Source organism: Rhinatrema bivittatum, chromosome 5 (genome assembly GCF_901001135.1).
Source record: "Rhinatrema bivittatum chromosome 5, aRhiBiv1.1, whole genome shotgun sequence".
Taxonomy (NCBI): Eukaryota; Metazoa; Chordata; class Amphibia; order Gymnophiona; family Rhinatrematidae; genus Rhinatrema; species Rhinatrema bivittatum.
The window spans coordinates 235,070,096-235,097,132 of record NC_042619.1 but is presented as its reverse complement, the minus strand read 5'-3'; the positions used below and the strand labels follow the sequence as shown (position 1 = coordinate 235,097,132).

At 41.4% G+C, this 27,037-nt stretch overlaps 1 protein-coding gene across 2 annotated transcripts in view; it reads left to right on the top strand.

Moving 5' to 3' along the window:
* The window catches only part of MORC3 (MORC family CW-type zinc finger 3), a 246,006-nt gene that overhangs the window by 90,400 nt on the left and 128,569 nt on the right, over positions 1-27,037 (top strand). For both annotated transcript variants that reach the window (XM_029603483.1, XM_029603485.1), the window contains 3 exons: positions 1,771-1,918; positions 11,547-11,697; positions 25,609-25,740. In XM_029603483.1, coding sequence (XP_029459343.1) covers positions 1,771-1,918; positions 11,547-11,697; positions 25,609-25,740 — 431 coding nt within the window. The remainder of the gene's footprint in view (positions 1-1,770; positions 1,919-11,546; positions 11,698-25,608; positions 25,741-27,037) is intronic.

The window sequence follows — 27,037 nt, the reverse complement described above, 5'->3', positions numbered from 1 at the left end:
ATGACATTCAGATTTTATTTCCAATCAAACACAGTTTAGAAGATACTTTTAAAATTGCTGAAATGTACTTGAAAATAATTGGTCAACTCTTAGTCCAAATGAAACTGATCTTAAATCTGGATAAGTCTATTTCTATGGTTTTTATGTAGGAAAAATGTTAATCTTGAACAGAAAGTAATTACTTTGAATAACAAAACAAGTTTTAAATTAGTAGATGTAGCAAGAAACTTAGGCCTTTTTATAGACTATGAGCTAAATCTGAAGGCACGTATTACAAAGAAATTAATGAAGGCTTTGGTAAGTTAAGGATGTTAAAACGCTTGAAACCACTACTCATGTAATAATTTTAGATATGTGCTCCAGATTGTTGTTTACAGGAATCGATTACTGTAATTCTACCTTGTTAGGTCTCCCCAAAACAACTATTCAGCCTTTGCAGGTACTCCAGAATGCAGCAGCTTGGATCTTAACAAATACCAGAAGAAGAGATCACATTACCCCAGTCTTACAAAACCTTCACTGGTTACCAGTAGAATATAGAATAAAACACAAAACATGTATTATCCACAAGATTTTATACGGTGAAAAGACAGACTGGTTAAACTAGACTATCGGACTCCATATTCCTCAACGTGAGTTAAGATCCGCCAACAAAGGCCTTCTCACAATACCCACAGTCAGATCCACTTACCTGAGCGAAGTTAGAGACCGTGCAATTTTAATCGCAGGACCAAAACTGTGGAACAGTTTACCGCAATATTTGAGACTTCAACCTAACCTGAGAATTTAAAAAGGATTTAAAAACATGGTGTTTTCAGCAAGCATATAGGTTTCATTCACAAGACATAGGTTAAGACCCAGGTTAAGAGTTGTTAATTTTATAATTCTTAAGCTTTTACTGTCTCTTTTATAAGTAATGAATTTAGATATCTTTTAGTTGTACTTATTTTAGTTTATTTTATTGGATGGTTATATGTATTTTTATTCTAATCTAATTTTTATTTATATTATTAACATGTAAACCGTGGAGATAGAAACTCGTTTTCTGTATAATATAGAAAAGTTGTACCAATAAATAAATACTAACCATAGTCACTTTCAGTCTGAAAGTGCTAGCTGGAATAGACCTAGGCTTCCAAGAAGACTGGGATGACATGCATGGAGTGAGGGGTTTGGAGGACTGTGGTTCAAATCCAAACTTTAATGAGCATGGAGAGACTGAAACTTTCTTTTCAACCACAGCATCTCTGAACTTTGATGGCTGTGGGGCTTATTACAAAACTTGTTAACAAGACATAGGAGGTCAAGGTGGTGGCTTATCTGTTAGTTTTGTAAGAAACAGAGTTGAAGATGGTAAGAACTGAAATGGCCAACTAGCAGGGGTGGTGGAGGCCATTACTGTTGTGTATTTTTGGTAGGCTTGGGACAGATGTGGTAGGAAAAGAGTTGAAAGGACAGTAGAGATAAGGAAGCAGAGATGATATGTTGGGTTCCATATAGGAATTTATATGTACATCTACTTAGCGGATTAATCTCAATTGGGCAGACTGGATGAATGAAGGGAAGTGACTAACCTCACCTCTTGTAAGATGCTGGCTTCTATGACTACAGAATAGAGAGTCAAATGACCAAAAGGGTTAATTTGTCTCCTAAGGGAAAACCACCACCTTCTTATATGTGACTGCTCAAGTTACCACCATCTGCTTTTTAAGAAAAGATCAGCATTCATTGTATCAAGATTTGTTTCCATTCCTTAACTCTCCTCTAAACGTCACCTGTTAAAGAGTTCTAATTCCTTGCCCAATTTGAATGCAATTCTGAAGCATTCTTTATTTTCAACTGAGAGAGATCTGCTGGCAGAACTAGATGCCATTATTGGGAAAAAGGGAACTAGGATCATCCTGTGGAATCTTAGATGGTAAGAGAATTATAAAATACTGTGTAGCTTGATCACTGGTAGTAAAAGGCAGATACTGTAAAAATTTGCTGTGATAGTATTTTCATTTTAGCAACAAGTTAAAAAATATCCAATCTTAAATTCTGCTATACCTTAAGTAATATTCTATAGGGCTGATGTACTAATGCAATACTCTACAGGAATGACTTGATACCACAAAATGTTTTTCTTGCTGTACTGAGCCATTTGCTTAACATGTAAATGACTCCCATAGTATCTTCCATGCAAAAAGGTTAGTGAGAAAACGTTAGCTTTTATGCAGAAAAGTTAACTATACCTCTGAAGTGAGGCCAAGTTTTGCAAGTACTTATGAGTATCAGGCCATGGAGTCTTTCATGGATTAGTATATTTGTATGATTTCTCAGGCAACTAGCAATTTTGCATAAGTATTTGCAAATGAGTTTGCAAACAAAGTATAGCACAAACAAAACCATGTCAAAAAGCACATCTAAAATGTGCAAATGTGATTACGTGCACGATTTGGCATGTTTGCACATGCTTTCCAGTTTGTGAACTTGTTTGCAATTTAGTACATCAGCTCTTATGTCTGAACAGTAGTACTTTGGTAATATAGATTGCATAGACAGTGTACTGTCATCAACTTGTTTTGTTTGTTTCACATCGGTGAACGATTTGGTGTGGCAGTCTCTCTCAATGCAGTGGGTCTTGATTTTTCCCTGTTTGTGATGATGCTAGTAAAAGACATTGTCACCACACACCATTGTATATCATTTATAGCAGGTGATTCAGTCTCACCTTCCCCCCCAAGTCAACAGCAGTCTTGCTTGTTCAGTTCCATCAACCTCTTCTCCCTAAGACGCAGAAGATATTTTTAACCCATATGATTTGGCCCATTTTAACATTTATTGGGTGTGGACATAGTCCTCAGAAAGGCATGAATAAGGAATTACAATATAGTAAACCTCCCATACAAAAACAGTGCTCAAACAACCCTATCTATGAAAAAGCAACATTGCAAATATACCAGACCCTAAAAACCAATACTACACCTATTAAGAAAACAGAACATGTCAGTCTGCCTAAAAATGTGTAAAATACATGTATTTTTATCTAAAAAAATATTGTACAAAAACTTTTCAAACTACATAGATCCCTTCTTCAGATGGCAGATCAGAGACATTCACAAAGCAGGTCCTTCATTGTCTCAATAACTCACATATAGTATTTTTGGATAATATTTAAATACAATCCAATAAGATTAGTTTACCCCAAGAAACAAATCTGCCATATCAAAACACTAACTCCCAGGACTCTCAGTACTCACCATATCCAGGAAAGAGCAGTACTGCAAATATTACAACGGGCCAAAACCAATACACCTCCTATTGAAAACAGAACAAGCCAGACTACTGTAGACCCCTACTCAGAAACAACTCATTAGCAGAATCCTTCCCCTTGGTCACACTGGAAGACCAACCATAAAATCAAGAAATATAAAACATCAGTCATAATAATAAAACTATATGCTAATAAAAAAATAAATACTTCAAGACAGCTGATGAATAGAACATTCAATAATTTAAACCTCATAAAAATGTTTATAAATTTCCCAAAACACCAGTATTATAATTTAAAAGAGCAGACGCGTCAAACAATATCTAATTAAAATTAATTATTTAAAAAAAACCAAAACAAAACCTCCTGCTCTCCATACATGGGATTTTTTGATTCCCGGTCATTCTGAAATTGTCATGGATTGAGGGAAGGGGGCCACATAAATTTTTATCCTCACACTCCCTCTCATTCTGTCTCACATACACAATTGCTCACACAGTGAAACACCCCCCCCCCCCCCCCCCCCGGCTCCCATACAAATGTTCCCAAGCTCCTCTCTCCATCTAGTCCACAGCAGTCTTGTTCTCTAGCCCCCTCTCTCCGCCTAGACTCCCCCCCCCCCCAGCAGTTATGTTTCCAAGTCCCCTTTCCCCAGCATTCATGCTCCTCCAATCCCCAGTAGTCATGTTCATAGCCCCCCAAGATCCCTAGTTATGCTCCCTAGTTCCTTGCCTCATCCCCAGCAGTCATGCTCCCCAGCCCCCTCTCCATCTAGATTCCTTCAGCCTCCAGCAGTCTTGATCCACAGCCCATCTTCCTAGTCATGCTCCCCTCTCCCCATCCTTCAGCAGTCATACTCCCCAGTACCCTCTCCCCCCCCCCCCCCCAAATAGTCATGTTCCCGTCCTGTCCCACACTGCCTGCCGGCTTGTTTTTCATGTGGGGTAGAAGGCGGAACCTTCTTCCTGCCTTCTACCTCATGCTGTGCTGCTGCTTCAATCAGTGCCTCAGCTGCCACTTGCATCCAGGCCCTGCGATTGGGCCCACCCATGAGACCCCCCCTCCCCTACCTGCTTTGCTTAAACCTTCTTTTTATTGACTCTGAGGAGCAGCCTGCAGGTAGCTACAGGCTGCTGTTTCTATTGGCAGCTGAAAAAAAATGCAAAAAACACCCCCAAAAGGTCTAGGGCTGGGGATTCACTGAATCCCTTGAAGGCCCTGACTGCACACCAGTGTCGATTATATATGACTTGATTGAGACCTCTGAAGCCCTCATGGGAGAAACATGTTGGGTTATGTTGAAGAGTAAATTCTTTATTTCTACCAAAAGGCCATCTGGAAGACCGATGAAGTTTTGTGAAGATTTATTCTTCAGCTAAAATTCTGAGAACTGTTTTCTTTTGAAAAGCTTTTTTCTTCCCCTTTTAATTTTTAAATTTTTGTTTTTCTTGAATTTGATATTTTTGTAGGGTTTTTTTTTGTAGTGTGGCTACATAATTTGTTTATGTATAGTTTTCCTTTCTTGGGTATTCATTCAGCTAATGTAAATGCATGTTTTCCCGTCGATAGCAGGGCTGAATTAGCCATGCTGTCATGGGATCTGTCAATCAGGCCCGGGAGGTGGAGCTTCACAAAGCAGAGATTAGATTTTTTGGTCTCTGCGGCTGCGCGTGTGTTCCCGCGCAGGAAAGTAACGGATTCTCCTCAGTCTGTTTTTTCCGCGAGCAGGATCGCATGCGGAGCTGATTTTTTCCTCAACATTTTTGTTAAAAATGTCTAAAAAAAATCGGGGTTTAAACCCTGCACTTGCGGCAAGGTAATGTTGGTCACGGACGGCCACGACCGATGTTACAGATGCCTAGGGCCAGATCACGATCTCCAAGCCTGTCAGTCCTGTGCCCGAATGTCACTGTGAGCCCCAAAACAACGGGCCTATTGGGTAAAAGAACTTTTTAGCCCATCGCAGCAATCGGAGACTCATTCGTTGCCTGGCCCGTCGAATACAGTGCCACAGACACAGAAACTGGCATCTTCGTGGGACCCTCAATCCTTCAGGATGGGGAGGTAAGGACTCGCCAAGAAGGCATTGGCCATCGGATTCTAATGAACCGACAGTGCCACAACTATCGGCGCGGGAAGAAACGACGTATGCGCCCAAGTTACCTTCTGCGCCTAAATCACCGGCGCATACTACTTCTGCACCTAAAACTTTATTGGCGCATACGACTTCTGCGCCTATGGCGCCGACGACATCTGCGCATACGGCACCTAAGACATTTTGGGTGCAAAGCGCTGAAGACGTCCGTGCGCAGGGCGCTGGAATCAACGGCGCTGCGCACATCTACGCGCACGACACAAAAAATATATGCACACAAATTGACTTATGCGCACAAGTCAAAATCTATGCGCATAGCGCCAGAACCATCTGTGCACACGGCGCAGAAGACTTCATTATTTACTATACAACAAGATGGCACAGCAACGAGAAGTCCAACACCTATACAACATACGGTGTCGCAGAAAACACCACAAAAACCATTTAGTTCATTAAAACATGGCTTAAAACGGCGACACGAGTCCTCAGAAGTCTCGTTCGACTTCTCCAGCGCTCACATCAAACCGCTCGAGTTCCTCCTTCTCTTCGAGCTCAACTACTAAGCATAGAAAATGATCGCCATCGTCACGAAAGGACCATTCACGATCCTAATCACTTCACCGTAGACACTCACATCACTTGCATCATAGCAAAGCTAAGAAGGTGAGTAAAAAAAATGGGAAATAAGTCCTTCTTCTTCTGCATCGTCGCATACACAAACTGCAAGGCCCTCATTTCATAGAGAGATAATACAAGTCACTTCCTCTGATGCTTCTATTATATCAGACGATTCTATGGGAACAGTAGTCAACCAGATGGGAACAGAATATAAAGTGCCAAGTACTTTATCTCAAGTACCTTTGATGCACTCTGTAACAGGTGACTTACCAAAACCATCTGTTCATTCAACAATGCCTCCTCACACAAAAGAGGCATTTTTACAATTATCAAAATCATTAGCGGGATTCTATGAAACACTTCAATCATCCTTCAGGATGCCTCATGATCCATCTGTCAGTTCCCCAGAACATAATACTCATGCTTCTAGGGAACAGTCGGTAGAACCGCTGGAATCCCCAATAACAAAACGAACGGTGTCACCAATTAAAAACCAAAATACATCTATGGATTCCCCATCTCCGCAAACCTTCCCATCATCATCTACTGGGTTTCCATTGGACCCACAGGAACAACCGCAGGAACCGTATTCCCCTCCAGAGGACCTCACGTACCCAAAATGTTTGGAGAAATTGGGTACCATATTACATCTAGAGGTCCCAAAGGAGACAGACCCTAGATAACCCTTGGTCTCCTAAAGATTTTCGATACTCCAGGAGAACCAACATCTTTACCACCGCAAAATATTCTACATACAGTCTTAAAGAAATTGTGGGAAACACCTTACTCTTTGTCAGCGGTCTCAAGGAAAATGGATATCAAATTTCGTATGCAGAAAACATCGCCTTACTCTAAGCTACAATTACCACATGCTTCAATTGTGGTAGAGTCTGCGATGCAAAGATTCAAGAAATCAGTCACACACTTCATATCCACAAGGCAAGGATAACAGGTATCTAGATGAAATTGGCAGAAAGATATACCATAACTCTATCTTGACTACCCGTATTATGCACCATCAGTTTTAGATGGTATAATACCTATATGAATGCATACAAGCCATGAAAGGTATGCTTTCCTCGATGGCAGATCAAGTTCCACAATCTCTTCACGATATGGAAGAGTGTTCTCGCCACCTTCTGAGGTCGATATGAGGCTTTCGAAACATCATCCAGGGCATCTGCAACAGCCATTGCAGCCCGAAGAATGACCTGGTTATGTTCCAGTTCAATACGGGAAGACTTGCACGAAAAACTGGCGAACCTCCCATGTACAGGAGATAACCTGTTCGAAGAAAGATTTCAAGACACTATGGGCAAATTAAAGGAGGAAGCTCTAGCAGTCTAAATCCTTAACATCACAACTTCACTACTCGACCACACGTCGTTATGTCGGATCCACTCATCGACAATCATATGCCCGTAAAACTTACAGGTCTTATCAGTCCTTTCGTACACAACTGTATCCATCTTACCAGTGCTCTACGCCTCAACAGCATACCCCGAACCAACGTAGGGGCAAAGCACGTACTCAAAGGCAGCAGACTCAACAACCGCCTGCTGCAGTAAAATAAACGCCATCTTTTTAGTAACCCAGCCACCACCACAACACCAAGCACTACCTGGCAGAATCCATTCTTGCCTGGCAGCCTGGGAAAGAAGAACATCCGATCAATGGGTTTTAGAGAGAGTACGACAGGGGTACCAACTCCAATTTACCACAAAACCCATCTTACCTCACCTTCCCACTCTAAAGATTCAAAGCGTCCAACCACAACTGGGGGAGGAAATTGCTTTGCTTCGCAAACAGCAGGCCATTCGGATTTCCCCGAAAACACAAGAAGTGGGGTTTTATTCCCCATACTTCCTCATACCCAAAAAGTCGGCGGACCTTCGACCCATACTAGATCTGAGAGAATTGAACAAATTCCTCACCAACGAGAAGTTCAAAATGGTATCGTTGAAATCAATCCTACCTCTGATTCAACCCAACGACTGGATGTGTTCCATCGATCTAAAGGATGCTTACATACATATTCCAATCCATCCATCCTCTTGGCGATACCTGTGCTTCCGCTACAAGCATCACCACTACCAGTACAAAGTTCTTCCCTTTGGACTATCTGCTACACCCAGGGTTTTCACCAAATGCATGGTTGTGGTGGTGGCGCATCTCAGACAACAGGGTATTATCATACTTCCATATCTGGACGATTGGCTGATAATTGCCTCAACTCCAGAAGTCTTGATCAATCACCTACGACGAGTAATACAGTGCCTACAGAAGTTGGGACTAGTGATCAATTTCCAAAAATCACATCTACAGCCAACACAAACATTACAGTTTATAGGAGCATGCCTGGATACCACTCGCAACCGGGCATACCTCCCAACCGAGAGAATAACGCAACTGCGTCACCTTCTCCACAAACTGAATCATACTTGGAGACCTTCAGCAAGACAAGTTCTCGTAGTCCTAGGCCACATAGCAGCGGCTATTTTCACAGTTCCCAACACCAGGCTTCACATGAGACGCCTGCAATGGGGACTAAAACGTCAATGGAAAACAACGCTCACAACCGTTGACACAGAAGGTATCATTGACTGCCCAGATGAGAGAGAACATAACATGATGGCTACTAGACTCCACCCTATCAAAAGGAGTATTATTCAGTTCCCCTCCGCACAACCTCTTAACCACAGATGCGTCTCGCAAGGGATGGGGAGCATATCTTGAGATTACGAAACGCAAGGGTTATGGACAATCTCAGAGCAGAACCTGCAGATAAATTTATTAGAACTCAGAGCGATTCGAAATGCACTACAAGTGTTTCAAGATCACCTGAATCATGATCCTGATCATGATATATACGGACAATCAAGTATCGATGTTTTACATCAACAAACAAGGAGGGTCAGGTTCATGGTCCCTTTGCAAGGAGACCCTACAAATATTTGAACATGCTCACAAACATTGCATACATCTACAAGCAACTTACCTACCAGGAATGGCAAATACAAGAGTGGACAGGTTAAGCCGCATCTTTCACCCTCACAAATGGGCACTCAATTCGGATGTAGCCCAAGACATCTTCATACAGTGGAGGGCACCTATGATAGATCTATTTGCAGCAGAGATCAACGCTCAAGTTCCCAAATTCTGCTCGATAAGACCAAGCCAATTCAGAATCGCTCAGGACGCCTTCCTCATTCCGTGGACGACAGGCCTTCTGTATGCCTTTCCTCCCATACTACTCATAACAAGGACAATTCAAAAGTGCATAACAGACCAAGCTCAACTGATTCTCATAGCACCGGCTTGGCCGAGACAACCGTGGTACAGTTTCCTTCTCAGACTGTCCATCACGGACCCAATTCGATTACCGATTCGCCCAGATCTTCTATACCAAGATAAAGGGACGCTCCTACATCCACTACACTCATCTCTTCATTTGACAGCATGGAGATTGAAAGGCTCCTTCTAACAGAACAGGGAGTTTCCACTTCAGCACAGTTCATCTTGTTAGAATCCAGGAAACTCTCAACGAGGAAAAATTATAGCTATAAATGGAAACACTATTCTACCTGGTGCATTTCCAAAGGTGTACCACCATTGGACTGCTCGCCTGAGCTACTTATGGATTATCTTCATACACTTTACGCAGCGGGTCTTGCAACATCCTCCATTAGAGTTCATCTAAGCGCCATAGGCGCCTATCATGGACCAGTTGACAATATTCCTATCTCCAATCACCCCTTACTCTCTCGTTTCATTAAGGGGTTAACTCACCTTCGTCCTCCGATCTCTAAGCCTCCAGTTCCATGGAACCTCAACATAATTCTGGAACAGCTCATGCTTTCCCCTTTTGAACCCATGGACTCCGCACACATTAAATACCTCACATGGAAGGTGGTATTCCTGGTTGCAGTAACATCAGCACGACGAGTCAGTGAATTACAAGCCTTGGTCCATTACTCTCCATATTTGCAGTTTCATCACCAAAAGGTGGTTCTACAAACTCACCCGTCATTCCTTCCAAAGGTACTTTCGCAGTTTCACCTCAAACCATAGAACTGCCCATCTTTTTCCCTAAACCTCACGCAAATGATAGGGAAAAATTACCGCATACATTAGATTGCAAAAGAGCCTTAGCATACTACAAAGAAAAAACAGAATTGGACCATTGGGTCTCTCAACTCTTTGAATCGTTCGACCCAAAGGCATCTGGACTACCAGTGGCTAAACGCACCATCTCCAGCTGGATAGCACAATGCATCACGTTCTGCTACAACAAGCAGAAACTACAGCTACATTCTGTTCCTAACACTCATCAAGTAAGAGCAGTGGCGGCTTCCTTGGCACATCTTAAAAATGTACAGCCCATAGACATTTGTAAGGCAGCTACATGGTCATCGCGCCATACCTTCATATTTCACTACTGCCTTGATCAACAAGCAGCCACTGATGCGAAGATAGGGCAAGCAATTTTACAATCTTTATCCTCGTGTTCACGGTGACTGCCACACTATTGATGATCACGTACAAACAAATATATATCATAAATAACGTGATCGGAGGCTTGGGACTCCCATGACAGCATGGCTAATTCAGCCCTGCTATCGACAGGAAAAAGCAAGTTTGCTTACCGTAAACGGTGTTTCCGTAGATCGCAGGATGAATTAGCCATGCTGACCCACCCACCTCCCTGGCAGTCGCCGTCTTTTCGACTACACAGCTTAATCACAGACCGAGGAGAATCCATTACTTTCCTGCGTGGGAACACGCGCAGCTGCAGAGACCAAAAATCTAATCTCTGCTTTGTGAAGCTCCGCCTCCTGGGCCTGATCGACAGATCCCATGACAGCATGGCTAATTCATCCTGCGATCTACGGAAACACAGTTTACGGTAAGCAAACTTGCTTTTTTCATGTTTGCTTTGTGAATCTATAAATCTGTTGTGGTTTAATACATATAATTAGGTTTGATTTTATTGTATTTATCTTAATTTTTTATATTTTAGCAATTGAATAGTTTTTTTTAATGTATAATGAGTTAGTGTATGGCTTTATTTGTTTTTCTTTTTCTTCCTTTGTATTAGATGTAGTATAACTGGCCTGGACTTAGTTTTGTTAGAAATATTTTTTTAACAGTATCCTGCAAATAGAATATCCCACCATTTTAATGTTTCTCAGTTGGACTTTGACACATTCCTCATTTCCAGCACATGTTACAAAATATCCTACAAAATAAATTTCTGTAAGAGATGTTTTTGCTTACATTCATGACATAGTGAGAATGGGGCTCCAAGGGCTAAACACAGTGCTTATAATCTTGTAGCATTGCCATTTAACTAACTAGAAATAATGAATCCTAATCTAATATGACCTGACAGGACCAACTGCAGCTTAAACCCTTTAATTCTGAGCCAAGAATCTCCTCTGCTTTCACAGTAGATTATCTGCCAAGATATGTGAAATTCTCAGCATGTCTACAGGACAGAAAATGCCCATATGTGCTTGAAAGAATAAAAGCTCTCTGCATATTGACAGGAAAAATGGTTTCTCTTGTTTACTTCCTTAGTGACAAACGTGGACACACTGAGTTTGATTTTAGTAAAGATAAATATGATATCCGAATTCCTGAAGATTTAGATGATGCATCTGGGAAAAGAGGGTACAGAAAGCAGGAAAGGATAGACCAGATTCCACCTGAAAGTGATTATTCACTCCGGGTATGTATACAATTTCCTGTATAAATCCCAGTGCTTCCATGTGGCCTATTATAATGCAAATAAACCAACTGATTTGCTCTCGAAGTCCAAGGCAGCACCAGCAACAACCAAAGGGGAAAATGAACTTGCATAAGCAATATACTGGGAAAGAGCTTTCTAGAAGGCAAAGAGAAATTACATTCATAAAACATGGTCACCACTCATGGAATATGCTGGCGTTGAGTTCTGAGTCCATGCTAAAGCATAAACAATATGTGTAGAAGCCACTTTTATGTAATGATTAATCACAATGGAAATAGCCTGTTCTTTAGCTTGTGTGCTACATAATGGGATTTATGGAATAATTATATTTCCCATAGGCAGAAAATGGAAGAAGAATCTTAGTATATCTGGCCTTTTGTATGTAATCTATTTAAAATTAAAAGCAGTTGAGAAGGAAAATCCTGGTGAAGTTAGCCGTAGAGGCAAAAACTCATAATAAAAACTTTAAAAAATATATCTGAAGAAAGAAACCTTGAGGGAGTTGGTTGGACTGTTGGATGGGGTTAAAGGGGCTCTTAGGGAAGATAAGGCCATTGCAGAAAGATTAAATTAAATTTTTTTTTTCCATTCAATTTTTATTAGGTTCGCTAATCAACATCACAGATAATGAAATATCATAATCCAACCAAAACAATGCATCATTCAGACCACTCTGATACAGCAGAACATAGTACCAGATAGAAATAATAGAAGTCCCTACTACAGGCCTCCCCTGTAATGGGACCAGCCAATATAATGTCTTGCTTATATTTGCAGAACCTGAAAGAAAAATATAACAATACAACCACCTTCCCTCCTCACCCCTCTGCTGATATGGGTCTAAAGGCTCACACACATTTAGAACAACCCTGAGTAAAATGTCCTAATTCCCCTCATTTATAATGTGATAAGGACAACAAGCTAATACATAAACTTTAATCCATGGAGTTTCGCCAGTCAAGTATAAGGAGACCAAATCTGCACACGTTTTTGTTCTTAGCAGTAACTTTATGCGTACAATAAACTTTTCCAGCCGATTTGTGACAGACTAATCGTGGGACACCAACTTCTCGCCAGCAATTTGCAATTGCACATCGAGTAGCAACGCAAACATGGCATACTACGGTTCGCATAAAGGTGTCACCTTGAGAAATGGGAACATTAAGCAAAGCGTGCTGGGGAAGTACAATTATATTAGAACAAAAGAGATCTCACATCCAGCTGACCACCACCTCCTAAAACATTTGAAGAAATTTGCAGTCCCATCATAAATGGAAAAAGGATCTTGGCCCTGAACAACCTTTCTAGTAGGCTTTAGAAAGAGAGGGATACAGCTTATGTAAATGCTTGGGTGTCATACACCATCGAAAAAAGGACCTTGTATCCATTTTCCATGATATTGGCTGATATCAAATCCAAACTTGTAGTTTAAAAGATCTTCTGTCACCTGTCCTGAGAAAAGGTGCAACCCAAATCAGATTCCCAGGCTCTGATATGAGGGGGTTTCATCAACAAATCCCTATTAAGTAACAAAGTTTAGATAGAACTTAAAACTTTATCTGCATTTTACATAGGGATTCAAAGTAAGAGACACCTTGAGCCAGATGGACCCCAATGTGAGATTGAGACACAAAATGGCGAAGCTGTAAGTAAGAAAATACAGCAGTATCAGGGAGATTGTGTTTAGATTGTAGTTCTGCAAAACTTTTAAATCCTGATAAACACCATACATGTTCCCGAGAGATCCCAAAACATTCCCAAGTTCTAAATACGGATTCTTGCACGCCTAGTTTAAGTGATGATTATAAAATAAAGTACTGTAATGATGATCCCTGGATCCCACAAGGAAGGATGGCCCCTTTGTCCAAAGCTTTAAGGAGAGAGAAAGAGAAGGCGACAGCGCAAGGTTATTTCTATGCTGTTTGGTGCTGCCAGATAATACAGGAGATGGGAATGATCCCCCAAGACAGCCTGGGCTAAAACCACCCATGGTTTGCTATTCTGCACTCGATGCCAGACCACAGTAGCCCGAAGGTGAGAGGCCACAAAATACCAAGCAAAATTAGGGACCCCCAATCCTCCCCTCAATTTGGTTTAAAAAAAAAAATAGAACCTGCTTGGCTATCCTAGGTGGTTTACCTTTCCAGATAAATTTCATAATCTGAGATTGTTAAATTCTCACCAAGACAGCTGGTATTCCAACAGGTAGAATCTGAAAAATAACTGATGCGAGGAAATACATTCATTTTAACAGTCTCTAATCTGCCTACCCCAGGATATACGATTGCAATCCCACTCTTCAAGATCTTTATATATCCGGGCCAGAAGTGGTAGATTAACTTGAATAGGTTGTCTTTATTGCCTATAAAAAAAAACCAAAAACAATATTTGATTTTGTGGCAAGCCCATTTAAATGGAAATTTCCCCTTTAAGAGTGCTGCTCTTTTCTCAGGCACCGTAACATTCAGAATCTCCAATGAATCTCCAATTTATCCGAAAACCAGAAACAGAGCTAAAGTATTCCATCTCTCTCACTGTGGCAGGCAGGGACTCCACTGGATTAGAGAGTGTAAAGAGGACGCAGTCTGCAAATAGGGATAATTATCTGAAATATCAGGATTAGCACGTATCCTGGAAGCAGAGGGTTCTAAAAAAAAAAAAATAGCAAAAAGAGGGGGGAGGGGGGTAAATAGAGGGCAACCTAGACGGATGCCTCTGCTTACTGAGAAGAAATCCTAGTAACCTCTGTTCACCTTGATACAGGCTTTGAGGTTAGCATATAACTGAGCAAGCCATTTTAAAAAATAATCCCCAAACTGCATTTTCCCCTAACGTTTTAAACACAAAGGGCCATTGTACTAAATCAAATGCCTTTTCGGCATCTGCCACAAGGAATAACGATTGAATGTTCTGAGATTTTACCCACCACATGATATCTACTATTTTATGGACGTTAACCGCCGTACGACTGGGTATAAAACCGGCTTGGTCTGTTTGGGTAATAGGCTAAACAGCTTTGTAGCTACTATTTGCTAGAATTTTTGTCAACAACTTTAAATCCAAGTTAATCAAGGATATAGGATAAGATCCGCACGCTGAGGGGTTTCTTCTCGGTTTAGCCAAGATTGTTATACTGGCTAAATTAGATGTGAGCAGCAAAACCCCTCCAGCCAGCAAAAAAGGTAAACATCCTTTAAGAGGTGCAGTTAAAATTGTATTAAACGTTTTTGCTAAAAACAAGTAAACCCATCTAGACCGGGTGACTTCCCTGGTTTAAGAGACTTAACAGCCATAGACACTTCGAGCTCAGATATTTCTTTATCTAGTATCCCCCTGTGCGAATCGGACAATACAGGTAGAAATAACCCTCCAAGAAATGATCAATTTTCCTCCATTGAAACAGCATCACTAGGGCTGTATAACTCAGAGTAAAACTGAAGAAATCGCTTGCGAATATCCCTATTCTCTGTTAAAACGTTCCCCTCTGCATCTTTGTTTTATCACATTATTTTGTCAAGCGTTTCTTCAGCTTATTGGCAAGCAATTTCCCAGCCTTATTGTCCCCTTCAAAGAAAGATTGACATGTCATATCTAGTGAATGCGCAATAAGTGCAGCATCTGGACTCATTAATTTGGACCTGTATGATGCCATGCACTGGTAATCCTGGATGGATAATGACCTTTTATGTACAGAATCCAAATCTTAATCTGAGTCAAAAGTGCCTGATGTTTACCTTCTTGTAGTTTCTGTACATAAGCAGCTCATGAGATAAATTTGCCTCATACTGGGGGCGCTATTTTGCCACAGATGAGGGTAGATAGATCAGAGCGGCACACAAAGGAACCCTTCAAGTTCCCCCAACTAAATCCACTCGACTAACCTCCACGAAAGAACGGGCACTTTCCACAGCTGGCCCCATCATCTGGAACAACCTGCCGACTGATCTAAGACTGGAACCCTGCCTGACTACCTTCTGGAAAAAACTCAAGACTTGGCTTTTTGTCCAAGCCTTCCCCTAAACATAACATCGCAACAGTGCTTGCATTTAGCTCAATAGACTAAATGCCCAACCCAGTAATTGTATATTCATTCATGTTCATTCTCCAGTTTTGCTGTCCTTTATTTCCTGGCTACCCTAGCCTCCAAGTTCATTCTCCCTGTTATTTGTATCTGCGCTTCGGCCTTCTTGTTATATGGTTTTTGTTAAGTTAACCCCTAAGTTTGATGTAAACCGGCCTGATATGAAGCTTGTCATGAAGTTCAGTATACAAAAATGTTAAATAAATAAATAAATAAATAAATAGATGCCTGAGAACGGAGCTCCGTCCCCCGCCCGCAGAAATACCTGCCTTTTTGACAAAAATACCTCCGGGACCTCAACGTTTTTGGTGCGTGGGTCTCTTCTAACCTTTTGCACATCAAATGGCAAAACGAAAGACTGTCTACCTAAAACAGTTTACGTACAGCAAGTTGATCTCAGAGGCGGAGCCTACTGACATCACCGGGTCCAGGGACACCGCAGCCGGTGACAATCAGCTAACTGGTATGAATTCCGCGGCTGACACCCTTTCCAGAGAGGAGTTAAGGGGCTGATTCATGGAACTAAGGGCAGACTTAAAGCAGCACAAATCTGATTTATTAGTCATTTGCAGATATTAAGGAAGATCTTGTGGCACTTGGTGCACATGTGGATGCTGTGGATACAAGGGCAGACGGGCATGGAGAGAGACTATAAATAACCTGATACAGCAGCTCACCCAGTTTTCTACTGAAATAGAGAACTTAAATGAGAAAATAGAGGATCTGGAAAACAGGAATAGAAGATGTAACCTGAGGATCCGTGGAGTACCTGAAAATGAAGATTATGCTGATGCACACAACACTGCACAGCGAATCTGCTCCATTTTGAATGCAAGCTCCCCAGACCACCACAACATGGAGGAAACACAGGCGACGATCCGACTTGAAAGGGCCCACTGAGCTCTAGGGCAGCGCAGGGGCCAGAGACCTAAAGATATAATCATCTGTTTCCATAGCTTCAAACAGAAGACCCAGGTGTATTGAGGCAGCACGAAAACAGAATGAAATACTCTGGAATTCCCATAAGCTGTCCATTTTTCAAGATCTGGCACCAGCTACGCTCCAGAGACCGTTTGAACTGTGTGAAGCTACAGCGGCCCTAAGCAATAGTGACATTCGGTATCGCTGGACTTATCCTTTCAGATTACAATTTCAAATTAAAGGAGTGACTCATGGAGGCTGCAGAAGTGTTCTGGCAGGCCCAGATGCAAGTTACTTTCCAAGTTCCTAAGCTAACAACTGCTTCCCATAAATTGGATACACAACCTCTGTGGCACCTGGGCTGGACGGCTTCACTGGGGCATGTTATTGACGCTTTGCACGCTCTCTTGCAGAGCCACTCACTGCTATGTTTAATTCCCTTTGGGAGTTCGACTCCAATGACACAGCTGGTATATCTGTCATAGCCAAACCAGGTAGAGACTTGAATCAGTGCGGCTCTTTTCAGCCCATTTCCTTGATTAACTTAGACCTGAAAATTCTGGCTCGAGTACTTGCCATCCGGCTGAATGGGATTCTGCCTGGGCTGGTCCATCCTGACCAGATAGGGTTTGTCCCTGGTAGGCTGGCAGCGGATAATGTATACAGAATAGTTGACATTATTGACCTTGTTCAGCATAATCGTACACCCACAGCTTTACTATCTTTGGATGCAGAAAAGGCGTTTGATCTTGTTCATTGGCCTGTTCTATTTCAAACGCTAGAGAAGATGGGTTTTGACTCCTTTTTTATTAAACGGATTATGAAATTATATGACCAACCCCAGGCAAGAGTCAAAATTAATGGGTTATGGTGACCAGTTTACCATTGGTAGGGGCACACGTCAAGGCTGCCCTCTGTCGCCTTTACTGTTTGCCCTATTTCTTGAACCCTTAACGTACCGCATTAGGGCCACCCCATCTATTATGAGCATTACTAAGGCACATCAACAATTCAAAATCTCCTTGTTTGCTTACCCTTACGAAACCCTTTACATCATTGCAGGGGACAATGCAAGGATTGGGAGCCTTCAGTGCAGTTTCAGGTCTTAAAATAAACTTTGACAAATCTGAGTTATTGACTATAAATGTTTCTCCCCATGATCAGCTCGCCCTTAGGAAAAGTCTCCCCTTTAAATGGGCCAAGAAGGCATTAAAATATTTAGGAGTTCATATTGGTGCCAATGTGAATCATCTCTTAGATCTCAATTATCTACCTCTCCTCCAGTCTATTAACGATGATCTCAATAGATTTATTTATTTATTTATTTATTAAATTAAATTTATTAACGATGATCTCAATAGATGGTCCAGGCATGCCCATTCTTGGCTGGGCCGCATAGCTATCATTAAAATGAACGTCCTTCCCTGTTTTTTTACTTCTTTACGACTATCCCTATTTTTATCCCTACAATGTTGTTACTTCAGTGGCAGCGAAAAATTTTTGGTTTCATTTGGCGAAAGCAACCTCCAAGAGTGGCTAGGACCACTTTATACTTACCAAAGAACAGAGGGGAACTGGGAGTACCAAACCTTTTGTGGTACTATGTGGCAGCTCCGCTATGGGCTTTAGTGGTACTCCATAAAATTAAAGTTTGTGGCACAGTGGGTGCTACTGGAGCAAGCTTTAATCAGGGCCATGCCGCTGGCCACATTGCCTTGGCAACCCAAGACTACATGGCACGCAGTTCACTATGTACCCTTCGCTCTCTGTACAACTTTTTGGGTATGGCGGCAGTGGCAATTGTTGAAGGGGAAGGAACAATTTACTCCCTTATCTCTTTGAAAATGCCATTTTTCCCCAGTCTTCATGGACCAGCCGTTCCAGACATGGGCTGCTACAGGAATTAAGAGCATAGACCATATACAAGTGCAAGGTTCCTTGATGTCGGTCGATGATATACGTTCCTGCTCTCATTTGGGGATGGTGGATTTTTTTGACATTCGCCAAAATTCGTCACTTTGTACATCAGGCCACAAGGAATGGTACATTACGCCTCTCTGGTTCCTTATTTGAAAATTATTGTATGAACGCTCATTCCATGAGGGGTCTCATATCAAAAATTTACATTCTATTATTGGGTAAGAGTGCAGACATGACTCGACAACAACAGGTTTGGGTTGGTGACTTTGACCACATTCTGGGAGAGGTGGAATAGGACCAAGTTTTCACTGCAGCTCATAAATGCTCTGTTTCGGCCAGTTTGCAGGAAAATTGTTACAAGATGCTGTATAGGTAGCATTACATGCCTGTGGCGCTACATCGTTTTATGCCCACTATTCCTGAGACTTGTTAGAGACAGTGTGGAGGGGTAGGCTCTTATTACCATATGTGGTGGCAATGTTCGAAGTTAAGTAATTTTTGGCCGGCAATATTTAACTGGCTTTCCTCAATCATTAAGCAACCTTTAGATGTTAAACCTTGGCATGCTTTGTTGACACTACCTTTGGAGACACTGAATAAAACCACACAACGTTTTACACAACAGGTGTTTATTGCAGCTAGGATTGAACTTGCAACACATTGGAATAAAGATTATGTGCCCAGCCTAGCTAAAGTATTACATAGAGTATATGGTTACTATCAACTTGAACGCCGAACGGTGGTTCACCAAGATCATAAGAAATCCTTCTTGGCTACATGGGGACCATACATCCAATGGCTAGCTAAACAAGAATAAAGGGTTTTCTGGGATCTCATCCATGGTCTTTATTTGGAATGCTAACCATAGGATGTTTGCTCTATAGGTGTTTGAGCTAGCCCTTTTTCACTTCTGTCCAGCTTTGTATTCATGCTCCACATTGATCTGTCACTTGCCTTGATGCTGATTATTGTTTTTGACTCTTGATTTTTGCTTCATGTTTTTATCTACCGTATTTGCTTACTTTTTATTTGACTGCCACCTGATGTCAGTGGGGAGGGGAAGGGGATTAAATACAGAACGTTGTCATGAGACGTTACAGTGATTCTGTAATAGTGTACATGCACATATTTGTCATACTTGACATATTGTTGTTTCACTATTCACTTTGCTAGGTGGCAATTGTAATGTTTTTCTGGAAAACCTTAATAAAACTGTTTAAATACAAAAAATTTGCCTCATACTACCGCTTTTAAGCAATCCAATAGGATTACTGGGGTGATATCCCCCTTATCATTCAGAGGTAAGTTATCTTGCCATCTTTTCCTAGCTGAACCACGAAATCAGAATATTCTAATAAGGATTTGTTCAACTGCCAGTATCTCTGACCTCTGTCATAATTGAGAAAAAAAATTGTCAGCCACACAGGTGTGTGGTCAGACCACGTTATAGGTTCTAACACTGTTCATCATCCCATTATCTACCAAAAAAAAAATCTAAATGGGAATAGGACTGGTGAGGACATGAGAAAAAAGTAAAATTTCATGGTTTTTGAAACCTAAAATGCCACATGTCTATCAGGTTCCCCTGAGACTTTAATAGTTTTAAAGCAGTCCTAGCAGATTGAGAAGCAGTGCTTCTGCATGCTGAGTTATCAAAAACTGGGTTCAGTGTGGTGTTAAAATCCTCTCCCCATGATAACCATTCCTTCTGCGGATTCCTGTAATACCCTGAGAGAATAAAAAGACTCCTTGATGGGAATTTGGAGCATATACACTTACTAATGTATACAGCTCCCTGCCTATTTTCAATGAAAGAATAATATATCTCCCCACCAGGATCAGAAATAGATGATTTATATGTCTCTGATCATGCCTGCATGCTTAACCTAAATTGCCATACTGGGTCAGACCAAGGGTCCATCAAGCCCAGCATCCTGTTTTCAACAGTGGCCAATCCAGGCTACAAGTACCTGGCAAGAACCCAAAAACTAAGAATAGCCCATGCTACTGATGCTAGTAATAGCAGTGGCTATTTTCTAAGTCAACTTGATTAATAGGTGAGAGACTTCTCCTCCACGAACTTATCCAAATCTTTTTTAAACCCAGCTATACTAACTGCACTAACCACATCTCCTGGCAACAAATTCCAGAGTTTAATTGTGCGTTGAGTGAAAAAGAATTTTCTCAGATTAGTTTTAAATGTGCTACAAGCTAACTTCATGGAGTGCCCCCTACTATTATCCAAAAGAGTGGCTGGTGAGCATGCTCCAATTTAAGGAGGGAGGCCTGAGCAGGACAAGAATCATCAACAGGTAGAAATAGACTTTGGCAGAGTTTAGTTACCTTCTCAAAGCAGTCCGAATTCTCAGGTGTCTCGGGAATGCCTCTAAACCTTAAGTTGCATCTCCGGGACTGATTCTCCAGATCCTCTAGCTTTTCAGCTAGAAGGCCCCACTCAGCTCGGCTCTTGTCTAATTTCGTTTGCAAGCCTTTTAGATCTTCCACGTGTGTTTTTACATGGAGGTCGGTCTCGTTGACTCTGCGGCCCAACTCAGATATTTCCTCTCGCAACTCCGTTATTAGAGAGGTGATTTCCTGTTTATAAGAATTTATATCTTGTCATATGTCTCTAAAACAGCCTCGAAACTCCTCTCTTGTTGGGAGATCAGCACTGGAGGTATGCTGAACCACATCAGGGCCTGCTTCCGTCTCGGCTCTGATCATGTTCCCCCATATTCTTGGAGTCAGCCTCAGGATCCTCACTCAGTTTAGCATAAGAGAATTTGCAAAAATCAACAGCTTTTCTCTTGACTGACATTACAGCTGCACAGGAGGCACCTCAAGGACAAAATCGTATGATTTCACTGCTGGGTGCATATGATATCAATGAGATCGGCCTGCTCGACGGAGGAGCACTAGCCCAAGCCTCCGATCAACGCGATGATGTAATTTCCTTCAGACTAAATGAATTCTTTGCTTCTCTGTTTACTAATGAGGATGTTGGGGAGATACCAGTTCCAGAGACTGTTTTCAAGGGTGAGGAGTCAGACGAACTGAACCAAATCACTGTGAACCTAGACGATGTAGTAGGCCAGACTGACAAACTAAAGAATAGCAACTCACCTGGATTGGATGGTATGCACCCCAGGGTTCTGAAGGAAATCAAACAAAATTTCAGATCTATTAGTTAAAATTTGTAACCTGCCATTAAAATCATCCATTGTACCTGAAGACTGGAGGGTGGCCAATATAACCCCAATATTTTAAAAAGGGTGCCAGGGGCGATCCAGGAAACTATAGACCAGTGAGCCTGACTTCAGTTCCCGGAAAAATAGTGGAAACTATTCTAAAGATCAAAATCACAGAGCATATGGAAAGACATGGTTTAATGGAACATAGCATGGATTTACCCAAGGGAAGTCTTGCCTCACAAATCTGCTTCATTTTTTTTTTAAGGGGTTAATAAACGTGGATAAAGGTGAACCAGTAGATATAGTGTATTTTGATTTTCAGAAGGCATTTGACATGAGAGGCTTCTAAGAAAACTAAAAAGTCATGGGATAGGAGGCGATGTCCTTTCATGGATTACAAACTGGTTAAAAGACAGGAAACAGTGTAAGATTAAATGGTCAATTTTCTCAGTGGGAAAGGGTAAACGACGGAGTGCCTCAGGGAACTGTACGTGGACCGGTGCTTTTCAATATATTTATAAATGATCTAGAAAGGAAAAAGATGAGTGAGGTAATCAAATTTGCAGATGATACAAAATTATTCAGAGTAGTTAAATCACAAGCGGATTGTGATAAATTGCAGATGGACCTTGCGGGACTGGAAGATTGGACATCCAAATGGCAGATGAAATTTAATGTGGACAAGTGCAAGGTGATGCATAGGGAAAAATAACCCTTGCTGTAATTACACGATGTTAGGTTCCATATTAGGAGCTACCACCCAAGAGAAAGATCTAGGCGTCACAGTGGATAATACATTGAAATCGTTGGCTCAGTGTGCTGCGGTAGTTAAGAAAGCAAACAGAATGTTAGGAATTATTAGGAAGGGAATGGTGAATAAAACGGAAAATATCATAATGCCTCTGTATTACTCCAAGGTGGGATTGCACCTTGAGTACTGTGTACAATTCTGGTCGCCGCATCTCAAAAAAGATATAGTTGCAGTGGAGAAGGTACAGAGAAGGGCAACCAAAATGATAAAGGGGATGGAACAGCTCCCCTATGAGGAAAGACTAAAGAGGTTAGGGCTGTTCAGTTTGGAGAAGAGACGGCTGAGGGGGGGATATGATAGAGGTGTTTAAAATCATGAGAGGTCTAGAGCAGGTAAATGTGAACCAGTTATTTACTCTTTCAGATAATAGAAGGACTAGGGGGCATTCCATGAAGTTAGCAAGTAGCACTTTTAAAACTAATCTGAGAATTTTTTTCACTCCATGTACATTTAAGCTCTGGAATTTGTTGCCAGAGGATGTGGTTAGTGTAGCTGGGTTTAATAAAAGTTTGGGTAAGTTCTTGGAGAAGTCCATTAACTGCTATTAAGGGAACAGCCACTGCTATTACTGGCATCAGTAGCATGGGATATACTTAGTGTTTGGGTAATTGCCAGGTTCTTTTAGCCTGGATTGGCCACTGTTGGAAACAGGATGCTGGGCTTGATGAACCCTTAGTCTAGTCCAGTATGGTAATTTCTTATGTTCTTAAAGAGAGCATCAGTCATTAAAATGACTGTACCATAGATTCTGTAAAATCCAAGGATACATTTAATTTATTATTGAGCATGGCTTCTAAGTATTCATATTCTTATAGTGCAGGGGTCGGGAACCTTTTTGGCTGAGAGAGCCATGAACGCCACATATTTTAAAATGTAATTCCGTGAGAGCCATACTAACTACAACCCCCCACCCTCCTGACTCCCCCAAGACCTACCAAATTAATTTACTACAACCCCCCACTCTCCTGACGCCCCCAAGACCTGCCAAAAGTCCCTGGTGGTCCAGCGGGGGTCCGGGAGCGATCTCCTGGACTTGGGCTGTCGGCTGCCAGTAGTCAAAATGGCGCCGATGGCCCTTTGCCCTCACTATGTCACTGGGGTCGACCAATGGCGGCGGTAGCCCTTGTGACATAGTAAGGGCAAAGGGCCGTCGACACCATTTTAATTACTGGCAGCCGACGGCCCTTTGCCCTTACTATGTCACAGGGGCTACCACCGCCATTGGTCGACCCCAGTGACATAGTGAGGGCAAAGGGCCGTTGGCGCCATTTTGACTACTGGCAGCAGACAGCCCAAGTCCAGGAGATCGCTCCCGGACCGCTCCTGGACCCCCGCTGGACCACCAGGGACTTTTGGCAGGTCTTGGGGGGGTCAGGAGGGTGGGGGTTGTAGTAAATTAATTTTGGAGGTCTTGGGGGGGCGTCAGGAGGGTGGGGGATTTTGTTAGATTTTTACTTTTTTTTTTTAATATTTAATCTTTATTGAATTTCCAAGTTTACAATAACAAAAAAATCTTTGTCATAAAGAAATATAAGTGCATTTTCAATGAGCTATTAAAGAAACAAAAAAAAAAACAAGGGGGAAATGAATGTATAATCATTTTCCATACATGCAAATTCTCATCCATTATATGCACTTTCACATTATAGAGGAAATATAGTGGGGGCGTATGGAAATAAGGAGGAGTCAAATCTATAAGCAATTTAAACTTAAACAATGGTCAACCAAGAGTATATATTCATAATTATTAACCCTCATTAGATGTTACGACTGTCATTGGATATTTAGAACTCAAGAATTCTCTCAACTGTGGTATGTCAAAGAAAATATAAGTAGACCCACGCCAACCAATAACACACTTGCAAGGGTATTTCACAATGAAACTAGTGCCCATAGCTAAAACTTCGGGCTTCATCTGAAGAAAAGCTTTATGCCTCACTTGAGTAGCCTTGGCCAGGTCAGGGAATATCCTGACCAAGTCTCCACAGAAAGGTACCCTTAACTTCTTATAGTAATTACGCATTATTAAATTTATGTCTTCTTCTGCCATCAAAGTCACTAAAAGAGTCTCTCTTCCAGTGACCTCTAATTCTGATGCTTCTAGATACTGCGTCAAGTTATCCATGTTATCCAAAACACTAATTCTAGGTGTACTTTGCCTCTGAGACAGGGGATTTTTACTTTTTTATTAAAGATTTGTCTGCGAGCCAGATACAGCCATCAAAAGAGCCATAGGTTCCTGACCCCTGTTATAGTGTATGGAGATGGAATGGGCAAGAGAACGAACCATTCTTTTTGGGGTCAGTACAAGAAAAATATGGCAGCATGGGCAGGTGGGTTTTTCCTCTTTTGTTTGTAATTGTTTTCCAGCCCTCTTTTTGAACAGGTAGAGAGTGTAGACAAAGGAAGTCTCTTGATGCAAAAAAGGCAGTCAATCCTTGCACCCAACCCCAGAAAAAGAAATTGGTGCTGAATGCATTCATTTTGAGAACACTTCTACTGCATAAGCAAAAATATTGTTTATAGATATTAGGCCTTTTCCAAGTTTAGCTATCAGAGTTGCAAAGCCAGACATTGGCTATTATAGTATGACTGACTATACCTTTGTTGGCAGATAATGTAGTTTTCTGCTGCACATCCAAAAGCATGCAGACTGGAACCTAAGAGTTGAGAAATGATTGGTGATATCTGATCAGTGCTAATATTTTATTGAAAATGAGATGGCACACTGCAGTTTTGCCCACTGACTATCTTGCTTCCCTTAGAAAATTAACAGAAATTCCTGGCAATTTTAATGAATGAAATATAAACAAACAAATTAACCCCCAAATATATGGTAGTGTGCTTGTGGTAGGAAGTATTTCACTTTAGATTCTGCAGTAATTGTATATTTTCTTGTATGCTTTAACTTGCTTCACTTAACTATCTTCACTTTGCTTCCTCCTGTAATGTCTCCCCCAATTTAGGCATATTGCAGTATTTTGTATCTGAAGCCTCGCATGCAAATAATAATAAGAGGACAAAAAGTCAAAACACAACTGGTTTCCAAGAGCCTCGCATGCATTGAACGCGATGTTTACAGACCCAAGTTTTTGGCAGTATCCTTTCCTAAAATATGTATTCTTGAAATAGAATGCTACTGCTTGCCTTCCTTTTCTTTTCCAGTGTAAAAAAAAAAAAAATTAAAGTTGTATATGTATTTATTTTGCCACTTATATGGTGCTTTAAATTAGGGTGCTGTACAACAAATTACATTCGAGCACAATAAATCCCTGTTGACTTACCTAAGTAGCAGAAGCACTGGACTCTGGGTCTCCTGGTTCCCAGTTCATTACTCTTACTACACTACTAAGCCACTTTCACCTCCAGAAGTTTAAACACACAATGACCTGATTAGAGGAATGTGTTGACAAAATGATTAAGGTACTTAAATACAATCTGAAAGTTGTGAGCAAGGCTGTCACTTAGACCAGCGGTTCTCAACTGGTGTGTTGCCACACTTCCCGGTCCCCCACTGACTCAGCTGCTCCCCTTGCCCCAGCGAAATAGGAACTCATCCTCTGCCCAGGCTTAAAATGCTGATAGCCCGAGCGGATCACGGCAGAAGAACTGGAGTCAATGGCACTGGCATGGACTTTTCTTCCTCCTCCCCCCCCCCCCCCCCACCCCCCCGCGGCCTGGAAAAGAAAGTGGTATGCAGTGGCTGCGTGCGCAGGAAGAAGAGACCATGATAGTTTGTGCATTATCGGCCTGAAGAATGAGCAGTGTGGTGCAGAGCACAAGACGAACGTTGTCAGCTCTGCGGCCGATGGGACTCCTTTCTCGAGGCCATGAGAGTTGGACTTGGAGGAGGCTGCTGCCGCTAGTTTTGTTTGGGTGGGGGGTGGGAGAGAGAGTGAGCAAGCATATGTGTTTGAGATCCTGTGTGTATGTGTATTTATTTATTTATTTATTTAACATTTTTATATACCGCAATTCATGTAGCAAAGTTACATATCATTTCGGTTTACATTTAAACAATAACAAGCATATAAGAATGCAAATTACATTATAACAGAGCAGTGAACTAGGATAAGAGAGAACATAAGGTATAATAATAGTTATAGATATATATTAAATAATAGTTATATTGTGAGTCTTTTGAAAGATTGATTGTAGATCTGGGAGAGAAATGGATTAATAATTATATGTATTATGGATCATTTGTTTATGATGAGGGAGAGACTTGAAGTATAAATTTAGATTATATTCTCATTGATGTACTAGTGCGTAGTCTGATGGATGTTAAAGTAAGGAAAGATTATTTGCTTGGCTTTAGTCAAATGCTTGCTCAAATAGCCAGGATTTGAGTCTCTTTTTGAAAGTATTCGGGCATTGTTCTTGCCTTAGTTCTGG